The sequence below is a fragment of the Magnolia sinica genome, chromosome 1 (genome assembly GCF_029962835.1).
Source record: "Magnolia sinica isolate HGM2019 chromosome 1, MsV1, whole genome shotgun sequence".
Lineage (NCBI taxonomy): Eukaryota > Viridiplantae > Streptophyta > Magnoliopsida > Magnoliales > Magnoliaceae > Magnolia > Magnolia sinica.
In genome coordinates, this window is record NC_080573.1 from 44,679,348 (window position 1) to 44,690,729 (window position 11,382).

The following is an 11,382-nucleotide window of genomic DNA, read 5'->3' on the forward strand; positions in this document are numbered from 1 at the left end:
CACATGGATGACGTTAGATCCACTCATCAGCCTTCTCCGCTAATTTAGATGCTGTTAAAATAATAATAATAATAATAATAATGGGGCTGATCTAATATTGGTAGGGGCACATGCATGTTCTTTCTCTTTTACAATCTTCGAGCTTTTCTTTGACATCTTTTGTCAGATTGCTTATGTTCATCCATTCAGAACTTGATATCAAATGCAGGGAACTGAAATGCAGCTTGGGATGGCTGTTGAAAGCCAAAAAGCTACTTTGTCTGTAAAGAGGAGGTTGGCATGTGAGCGAGTTATTTTGCTCAGGTTAGTATTTAAACCATAATGTTCTTTAGCTGCTCCAAGTAAAACATGAAAGTTGCACTTATTTTTTTCTTTGCACTTCTCTTTCTTGGAATATATTTTCCCTGTATCATTGGTTATTTGTTTCTAATCAAAAGAAAAGAAAAAATAAGAAGAATTGTTTCAGTTTGCCTCAACTACCATCTGCCATCACCACCACTTTTTAAGCAGTGGGGTCTCATATACTTAGGGTGCGGCTACATGCAAAGAGAAAGAGAGTTGGGTTTCAACAGTGTGCAACAATGCCCACTTTTTCCTATGTTATGGCCCACTCGAACTTTAGATCTCCCTTATTTTTTGGGCTGACACTGTAACATAAACCAGTGAAATAGATGTATGATGAAGATGTGATGCAGTCATCATGGTGGGGCTCACAGTGTCTTTGTTGCACGGCCCCCTCATACCATGCTCATGTGTGGGCTACACACAGAGGAAGAGAAGTGGGAAAGGGCTACTCTCATCAATGAATTGAAAGGACAAGCTACCCCTCAGTTGAAGGGTCAGCCACAAAAAAAAAAACTACGTTTTAATGCTACTCGCAATGACTAATTGCAGGGGTAAAATTGGCCAAATGCTACTCCCATTATATATGGTAGAGATGTAAGTCACTAATACCAGTAACAATGTCCACCGAAGTGGAACTGAGTCTGTTCATGCATGCTTTGTTTCCTAATGCTGTCAAAGCAAAGTGTGGCAGAACTAGGAAGGTAAAAACAGAGATCATGGGGTAGAAACATCAGCCATGTCTAGCAAGAACAAATACAAACTCATCCATCTTTCAGGCATGCTTTGATTCCTATTGCATGCATTTTTTTAGTAATTGGCATCCATCCATACATGGTATCTGTTTCTTTTTTATGTTGTTCTATGATTGGACTGGTTCCTTCTTTCCTGGTAGGCATTCTGATGTCAATCTGGTCGAGTTGGGAAAGGAAACAGTGAATGAAGATGATAGAGTTGTCTTGTTGGAGGGTGGTGTCAAACCTGATTCTCCTAAAGTTCACAACCCATCTGTTGCATCACAGCTTGTCAGGTTTGCTCCATAAAGCAATGGACTTCCTAAAATCAGATTTTAAGCTTTTCTCTTTTATCCTAGCTGTCCAAGTCTCATTTTGTAAGCCCCGTATCCTAGACCGTACCGTTCCATAGGCTTCCGCGGTCTTCCCGGTCGAATTCCGGCAACCTTCAACCTTTATCCAATGTTTGCGCACAATCCTGAGTTACACATCATCAACCTGAGTCGACTTGACCCGAGACTTATACCTTAGCGACCGCGTCATCGCCACGGTTCCGATGCAGCACTCGCGCGCTGATGCGATGCTCTGGTCGGGAGTTGTGGGCCAGCGTTCGGTGCGAGGAAACGTCGCGCGTGCGAATTCCGAGGGAATCTCTACGAGGTGTCACATCAATCAATCAATCCCATCAATCCCATCATGTCAAGTACACATCACCTTTCACCATTTCCCAAGCAAACTCCAAAGTCAAAAAGTTCTTACACCACCCATACCCTCTCTTACAACTTTTGCCAAAAAAGTCAAAAAGTCTCTTACACCCATCCCTCTCTCCCATCCATCACTCCATCACCCATCACTCCCTCTCTCTCTCTCTCCCTTACAAGTCTCTCTCATTTGCAAACTCTCCCTTAAGCAAAAATCCATACGTATGAGTCCTCCTATGGTGAGAAAATGCATGTGTGGCCCACCTTTCCATCCTTAGATCTCTTATCTCAACCATCCATTTCTCATCTTCCTCCATCAAAGAGAAGCACAAGGAGCTAAGGAAGCCAAGGGAGCAAGAAGATCAAGTGGTGGGTGCCTTGATAGGGTAGATTTTGATATTTTTATGATGGGCCAAGTGAGACCAACCGATCAATGGTTTGGATCTCACTTTGGACCCTAAGATGTGGCCGATGGCCCACTTGGATCATCATGATCATTCCATGATGGGGCCATTCTCCATGGACCCCATCATGATGTTTATTTCCTTGCATGCTTAGGGTCATCTAGACCGTCTATTTTAGTGGAGAAGGGATCTCCACCGTTGGATTTCGATTTCATGGATCCACATGTAATGGGACCCACTTGATGTATGATTTAGTGCAAGGGAGGGCCCATAGTGCCGGGGTCCCTCCATCACGCGGGTCTCACTCTCTATCTCTCTCCCTTTTATTTTATTATGATAATGAGGTTGTGGCCCACTTAAATGGACCCCATCACAAGGTATGTAACCCATCCAAATCACCTACAAGTGGGGCCCACTTTGCTCGTATTGTACCCACACCATCCATCAGTGGTGGCCCACATGAGCAGGCCCACCTTGCACGGCCAACCGTCCAGCGTCCACGGACGCTGGACGTTCCGTAGAAAAACACAAATATTGGCTTGGTTCCAAGCCAATGGAAGGGGTCCACTCATTTTGGCCCCATCTTGATGTATGTCTTCAATCCACGCCGTCCATTCCCCTCTCAATCTCATTTTAGGCGTTGAACCAAAAAATGGTGTCAACCCGAGGTCCTGGCGGGCCATACCGTAGCAAATGGTAGTCTTCACCATTAAAACCTTTTCTATTGCTTTTATACGCCGAAACAGGCCCAATATTGGGCTTGTTTTGCTTGTCTAGAGCCATGGAGGGCCATTGGACAGAGTGGATTGTTTGGATGTGGACCCCACCGGTAAAATCCTCAGGAAAACAGAAATAAAAAAAATAAAAATAAAAATCAATATCACAGCAGCTGCTGCTGCTGTGTCAGACACAGCAAGCAACGCCTGCGCACACCGTCCGGGCGGACGGGCCTACGTACAGCCACCCACGGCTGCAGCCGTGGGCCTCACCTTGAGGTTTATCTACCATCTAATCCGTTCACAGGGTGGGCCACCCCCTGACGTGGGCCCACCCCAAAAATCAGCCTGATCCAAGACTCAGGCGGCCCACACCGTAGGAAAGAGTGGAATTGAGCCTCTACCTTTGAAACCCTTTTTGGGTCTACAGAAGTTTTGGATCAGGGTGAAAATTGTTGTCGCCCTTCATCCAGGCCCACGTGGCCTTATCAACGGTTTGGATGGACTGTAAACATTATGGTGGGCCCCACATGGAGCCCACAGTGATGCAAGTGTTTTATTCCCACCGTCCAGGGACGGTGGGCCTGCTGTGTACGTGTGCGTGTGTGTGGGCGCGTGTGTGTGTTGGTGTGTGTATATATATTTATATATATAATATTATATTATATATATAATATTATATGTTATATGTATATATATAATATTATATTATATATAATATTATATGTTACATATATATATATATATATTATATTATATATAATTTATTGACGGTGGGAGGCCCATTTCAGTTCACTTGTGGGCCATGGTTGAGGCCCACTTTGATGTATATGCAAGGCCCACTTTGATATATATATATATATATATATATATATATATATATATATATATATATATATATATATATATATATATATATATATATATATAAGGCCCATTTAATGCATTAGGGGCCCATGGGTCGAGGCCCATTAAGATGTAATGGGGCCAATGGGTTGAGGCCCACTTGATGTACATATGGGGCCCAATTGGTGTGGCCCATTTGATACTCATAAGGCCCATGAGATTAGGCCCATTTAATGCATTCTAAGGCCCACGGGTTATGGCCCATTGCAATGCACATAAGGCCCATTGGTGTGGCCCATTGATGTGGCTCACTTGATGAACATGAGGCCCATATGATACGGCCCATTTGATGTATTGAAGGCCCAATGAGATATACCTAAGGTTCATTGCAATGTGCAGTCCCAACATGATTTATGTAATGATGTTTACGTCAAAGCTATGCCTTGGGAGCAATGGTGGTTTGACGTCCACATTGCAAGTATAGTGTGGTTAAATGTCCGCATTATGACTTTCCCTAGGGCCCATTGTTAGGCTCGTACGTCTGATGTGTAGGCCGTCTAGGCCCATCTTTGTTATGATTATCATCCATCCTATATAACATGTTTAGTTCCATGATTAATGATCATATGCATCATACGTATGCTTGATATGAGAAATGACTGATCATAGCATATGCCTTCGGGCAGATTGTCTAGGGGCCCCATACAGGGGTGTTACCCTACATGAGCGTACGATACGCGCAGGATTGCTGCATGAATGGATAGTGTGATTCATGCATTCGCATTGAGTGATATGGTTACTGTACGCCCTAGCGACATCAGGGCCGTAGCTTCCACAGACGTATCGCGGTTGCCAAGATTGGATACCGAAAATACTGTTCTACATGGGGTGCGATAGATATCCCTGGGTGAAAGTCCCTAAACCCTTATGGTACCAAGAGGTTGCTCCAACATCTAGACCGAGTGGGTGCATGAGCGCTGAGTGCCGATTACCAGATGGTTGCGCTTTTCACTGTGTCGTGGTCGGTTGGAAGGGGGTGCGGCCTTACCCGCCCGAGAGTAGGGGGCAATGTTAGGCTGAGTCTGACCAGCTCGAGAAATGGGTTCGCTATTGACGAACCGAGCCCGATATTGGCAGGCGGATAGTGAGGTCTTTTCCACTCACCTTATTGCGCGCGATGGGGCGGCAATCTGGCTTGAAGTGTACTAGACCCCGGTGATATTTAAGATTTTGAGCTGTATTGATATGTGGACTTAGATGAGGATTTGCATGCTTGAGTTGCATTTCGCATTGCATGGCCTTGGTACGGCTAATGGGATTCTTGGCATTCATCAGCATGTTCCGCATTACTCTGATACTGCATAACTACATTACCACCTTGAGCATACACTTTCACCACCCTCTAAGCTTTCTATAAGCTTATGCACGACCGTTGCGTGCAGGTGACGTTGGATCGCAGCAGCGCTGAGGCTTAGACGCGTGGCAGATCATTTTGGAGTTTTTGTTCATCATCCTTGTATTTCCCTTTATGCTCACTGTACTTGTAAAGTTTTTGCTCATAGTGGAAATGTGATGGAGTTTTTGGTTGTTGTTTGTGGGTTATGCCTTTGGTTATGCTTATTACGAATTAAACTGATGTTGAAAAATCCTCCTTGTAGCATCCCAGGATCGGAACCTGACGAATGGGCGCTGGGAGCCGAGAATGGGGTTCTACGGAGGCTGTCGGCGCCGGATTCGGCGATCGAAAATTTTGTGAGCCCGATTTCCGAGTTTGGGGCGTGACACATTTGCTTGTGTATTTTGGAGCTGTTTAGATTCTTTCTTATGGATGATTCATACTTGCTTGAGAATCCATTAATACTGAGAGCCTTGTAAGTGAAACCATCTTCAAATTTTGGGACTACAAACACTTCATTTTAATTCGCAGGTAGAGGTTTCTGAACTAAATGCGGAAGTGAGCCGACTTCAGAATCAGGCAAGATTTATAGCATTTTCTTTCATTTGTACAGAATTGGGCTTTTATTGCTGTTGTTATTGTTAGCAATATCAGTGCCATTTTGTGTTTTTCAGATTACTGACCATTGGCTTCCTGACACACCATATAATACTTCAAGTTTTTTTTTTTTTTTCCTTTTCAAATTAGTGGACTGAGCCATATTTACTGAAGTTGTATACAATTCATGCAGTTGAATGAGTTAAAGAAAGTTTTGAGTGATGCGGGTCGAAACATCGACTTGGGTGGCAAATTTAGCAAATCCACCAAGAAGAGTCATGTTGATGATCCCATTGATAGTGAGCGAAGAGAGAAAGTAAAAGAAGCTATGCTTCACGCATTGACCTCTTACGAGAAGTATGCCTGGGGTCAAGATGAACTTTAGGCTTGTTAGCTCTGTTTCATGATATTGCTTTCTTTATCACTACCATGAACTTTCTCACATTTTTCTAAATTAATTTTGAGACCTGAGACCACCTAGAAGAATCTTGAGATCATATTGGCGTCGATACATCCATAAAGGCACGCTTTTGAATTTATTTTCAATTTTCTTTCATTTTCCACCTCTTTTATTTTATTTTATTTTATTTTATTTTTAATTTCAACATGGAGAAGCTTAAAAACTTAAGTTAGAATAGCTCCACGCATATTTTGGGAATCAAAATACAAGATTTGAGTGGGGTTCGACAAATTAAAATGGAATTGACCATTGTGGGGAAAGTGGAGAAGTAGGCAAACCATTACCTTTTTTTTTTTTTCTCTTTCATTTTTTTCATTCTTTTTTAAACGTAATCATTATTTGTTGTATTTCAATGTAGTGGGCCCTAATCCACAACTTCATGCTTGTTTTGTATTAGATTAAGGTCTATTTGGTTGACGTTCATCTGGCCAAGCTGACAAACAACATTCTTATCAAAGAATTGTTTGAATTGTTTGATGCACCATTGAATTCCTCTTAGAAAACACATAAACGGGATAGATTCTGGTGTTTTACATTTTTCCTATTTTCCTGATGATTTTTCAAATTTATGGCCTAAAAAGATTTTGTCTAATATAGGTCCAATACACCTCATAGCATATCAGTTTTTGGGCCCAGCCTATATATCCCGTGACACCGATATTCAGAACCTTTCCTTGAAATCCCTTACAGAACCCTCCAGTCTAACCATTTCCATCATTTTACTTAGAGCCTCAACTACCACCACAAGGAGGAAAGGAGATGAAGGATCCCCTTGCTTAGACCCTGGAACGCCCAAAGTATCCTTTTGATGAAGGACCTTTATTAAATTACATCTAAAAAGTTAAAGCTTTCTTGAATTTATGGGCTTTTCATTTCCCTTTTTAATCTACTTATAAAGGTAGCATCTTTTTGTAATGTTCCCTCCGTTACATGTCATACATTGCAGTACTACTTTCTATATTAATGGTTGTGATTAATTGTACATTTTTATTGACGAATGCAACTGTTTTTTTTTTTGGCTTGACTTACCCGGGTCTGTCTTGGCTCTTGATTCAATTCTAGTTCTGAACTTTTAAAATATGGAAGTGAGCTACAGCTCAAGGTTACTGATGTTTAGCTTTCTTCAAGCACCGATGACGTTTTTCCTTTTTACTGAAAAAACTATTGTTCCTTTACCATTCATGTAAGCCTGACGCAGCCGATATGTTTTGTACTTCTTGTTTCAACCACAGACGAAGGATGGTGTTAATAGCTTTAGTGGTCTGGGAGCAACCTTATTGGATTCTCTTGATACATTGTACGTTACGGGTCTACACCAGCAGTTCCAAAAAGCCAGAGAGTGAGTTTTAACTCGTGCGTCTGCTTTCTTTTTAAATGAACCATTGATTCCACTATCCATATACAAGACATTGGATACCTTCTAAGACTGAAGATTCTATGTAGCAAAGGCTTCGGATTCTGAAATAGTAAGCATTCAGATTTCCTTTAAAAAATTCCCTTACCAGTTATGTAGTATCAATTAAGCATGTAGTTACCAACAACTTCAGAACCATGCTTAAATAATTAGATTACTGTTGTTGATTTGGTCTTAATTCATATTGTCTCTTTATGTCAGGTGGGTTGCAAATTCATTGGATTTCAACAAGGATTATGAGGCTGGCGTTTTTGAGACAACCATAAGGTTGCATTATAAGGTTTAATTTTTAGGGTTATTGTGTAATTCATCTTCTTTCCTTATGGAAAGAAGTTTTGTGGCTTATGAGAGTTCTTATCATAATAACACTAGTTGATAGACAGCTAACATGATGTCTGTCACTTTAGCTTACACATTGTCTCTATGTTTAATGGATCCCAGAGTTGTTGGTGGGCTTCTAAGTGCATATGATCTCTCGGGGGACAGAGTATTTCTTGAAAAGGCTAAAGATATTGCAGATAGGTTGCTACCTGCATGGGATACAGCTTCCAGGATTCCTTACAACAGAATTAACTTGGCTCACAGGAATCCATGGAATCAGGGATGGACAGGGGTATTTGAACTTCTTCCCTCCACTTGCATGTATTTTTTTCCTTGTTGTGGAACCTCACTGAGAGGCCTAGGCACTTGATTTTGGATGATGGAATACTGTTGGGTGTTGAGGGTCAAATATTACATATCAGACCCAGTTATTGCCTGGATTTATGAACATGGTACCATGGAATGACCCATTTTAATCATGTTTGTGTTGCAAGGTGGAATTGCGAGCTGAGACTGGATCGGGATGCTAAAAGCACGGATTTAACGTTCAGAATGCACAAAGGCAAGGGACGGACTTCAGGGAACCAAGATCGACGGAACTACACGCCGGGAATCCGTGGAAATCGGGAAACTGAAGCTCAAGTGGCCCGAAAATTGGTCCAGAATGCAAGATCACAGGGTTCCCACCATCCATTTCGCTCGAAACTTTATACGTAGCTTGAGGACCAAAAACTAACCGTACACGTCAAATTTCACCCATTGGATCCTCGTGAAAGTGGCTGAACTAACAGATCAGTCCATAAAACCCTGATTTAGGGCCCACCCGCTGTCCAGATACTCTTTAACTTCGGCCCCCACGGCTCAAATGAAATGGACAACAAGATGGATGGTGTGGATTTTTCATAATCATTATACAGTGTACATAGTACACTTTTTGCACTAAGACTTGCATGGCAAACCGTCCTCTGGACGTCTCCTCTTCAAAAACGAAGTTCTGTTTCTGTTATGAAACAGAGATCGCGGTCCGATCTTGTGGGCCACCAACATGCTCCAAAGGTCTGATCTAGACCGTCCATCAGAAGACCACGCTTCCTCTTATCATAGCCTAGAGGACAGAATTGCAAAAGACAGCGAGAATGGGTTCCCTGCCTTTCAAAAGTAGGACGAGCGGTGCAATAAGAAATCCAGTGGACCACATCAGAGGACGTCCAAAACTAGTCTTTTCCAACCGGTTTTTCGAGTAGAACGTAATGGACGTGGTGGATTTCTCCGATGACATCAATAATGGGCCCCACCATCCCACCAGTGCGAACAGAGCTGCGTAAGCTCTGTTCTGCGGCTGGATCTGTCGACCCAGGTGGGCCACCATGGCTGGCCAAGAGGAAGATCCGACCGGTTCATATTATAGGAATTCCAAAATCAATCGAAGTCATGCTGATATTTGGCGGCCATGTACATTCACATGATTGTTATAGTGATCGCAAGAAGACCGTTTAACTGCCGTTGCAGCCTGATTATCTCAGTGGGCCGCATCAACGGACGACCAGAACCGACCATCTCCGGTCGAAATTTCGAGGAGAATCTGGTGAACGGAGTGGATCTCCTGTCTGAAACCGAGAATGGGCCCCACCAGAAAAACACCATAAGAAATCCATTCCTGCTACGATTCGAACTGCGAAGAGAGGACGGCTCCAACTCCAGCAACGTGCGTAAGGAGCTTCAGCTCTCTCCCGGCCCACGTCCTTTTAGCTTATAAAAGAAAGAAAAAGTGAAAGGAGGAGGAGAGCTTTTTAGAGGGAAATTTGGAGACATCCTTTGACGCGTGAAGAGAGTTTTGTTTTTTTTCCTTTTTCCTTTTATTTTTATTTTAATTTGTTTATTTTGTTTTTAAGAGATCCAGCCCATCCATGTCCGGCTGAACCTCTTAGCTAGGGCTAAGAGGTGAAGCTTGCAGTGTGATGGGGGACCTTTTTGCTTGTGCCTTTTATTTAGACTGAACTGATGTTGATTTTAGTTGATTATTAAAGGAATATTTTTCTTAGTCTTTAATGGTCTGTTGTGACTGAAATTACAATGGGTCTGCAATGGCTTTGAGTATTTCTTTTTTCTTATTTTGATTATGACGTCAGGAAGCCTTGTTGTTCGCCATCGTCTCCTGGGCATGGTCGGATGTCGGTACCCTTCCTAACCTTCATAATCATCTGATTGGTTGGTAATTAATTTAATTCTGTTATTGACTTTGTCTCCTGGGCATGGTTTGGTGATGGAATCTATTCTAATTCATATACCTTTCATCTCTTTAAAATTATATCAGAAGAAGTTCAGTTTAATTTTCATGATTTTTGAAGCAGGCATAAGATCTCCCTGATCTCTACAAGTGGATCCTCTGAATCCCTAATTTTCTTCCTCTGAATTTCTTAAGTTTTAGATAATTATTCCATAATTATTCCTTAAATTCTATTTGATTTAGATCGCATCTTAGTCTAGTTCTAGATCTGGTTATTTTCAGATAACGTACAGGTTTCAGTCCCTGTGGATTCGACCTCGGTCTTACCGAGTTTATTACTACATCACAACCCTGCACTTGGGGTGTGAACATTGGGTATACAGTTGTTACAGGTATGGGTAACACTAGTCTAGGTACTGGATACAGCCTGACTTGATGGGACTATTTATCTGCTATGTCTAGCACATGCTGGAACTTTCAGATCCCTGATGGAAGAATAAGAAAACAATGCCAAAATCTGACATCTTGAAATCACATGCCTCCATAAGGTAAACCCTATGCAGATTGGGGATATCAAAACAAGGCATCATTTGGATTCTCATATTTACTTACCTTCCATAGAAGTCATGAATAAGCTCTCTTGCTTCAGGAACTAACTACAAGAAATTCCCAAAGCTGATTTTTTCTGCCACTTTGCTCTGTCAAAGAAAAACAAATACTTGGGGTAATGATCCATCAACAACTAGCTTGAAAAGTAATAGGACATGATTTCATAAGTGAATTAACAGATGGTGTATTTATACCTTCAGCTGTGTGCTGTCAAAATAAGCAAGTGAGCATGGTCCACCAAAGGTCACAATGTCTTGTGGTGCTATCACCTTTGCATAGTCATTCCCCAGTTTTGGTCCCATTTCCAAAATTGCATGGTCATTCCCCTGTTTCTTCAATCAAAAGATTTGCACAAAACATGTTTTCATCAGTTGGTGATTGTTGTCCCTCTTCTATAAGAAACGGAACCTGGTGATTGTGATGTTAATTCAATAAGACAAGGAGAAAGTACATCACCTTATTTATCATGTCCATTTTCCTATTTCGTTGCTTTAATCAGTTTGGTCCTCTATTTATAGAACTGTTATTGTCTTCTGATGAAAGGTCTAGTATTCTCAACTTGTCCAAGAACATCATTGCAAGGAACAAAGGAACTGCAAAATGAGGTTGCATTGG

At 41.9% G+C, this 11,382-nt stretch overlaps 1 protein-coding gene across 1 annotated transcript; it reads left to right on the top strand.

The window, feature by feature from the left end:
• Positions 1-202: 202 nt before the first annotated feature.
• Positions 203-8,301, top strand: LOC131246000 (mannosyl-oligosaccharide 1,2-alpha-mannosidase MNS2-like). Its single transcript, XM_058245848.1, has 7 exons — positions 203-303; positions 1,238-1,367; positions 5,671-5,718; positions 5,930-6,116; positions 7,418-7,535; positions 7,812-7,877; positions 8,052-8,301. The coding sequence occupies exons 1-7, from the start codon at positions 203-205 to the stop codon at positions 8,299-8,301; spliced, it is 900 nt and encodes a 299-aa protein (XP_058101831.1).
• The last annotated feature ends 3,081 nt before the right edge of the window (positions 8,302-11,382 follow it).

What these genes read in the sequence shown, in the direction of transcription:
- LOC131246000 (XM_058245848.1), top strand. Translation starts at nt 203, where the DNA reads ATGCAGGGAACTGAAATGCAGCTTGGGATGGCTGTTGAAAGCCAAAAA. An exon ending in CATCTGTTGCATCACAGCTT is followed by an intron (nt 1,368 to 5,670) that starts GTCAGGTTTGCT and finishes TTTAATTCGCAG; the next exon opens with GTAGAGGTTTCTGAACTAAA. An exon ending in TGAGCCGACTTCAGAATCAG is followed by an intron (nt 5,719 to 5,929) that starts GCAAGATTTATA and finishes CAATTCATGCAG; the next exon opens with TTGAATGAGTTAAAGAAAGT.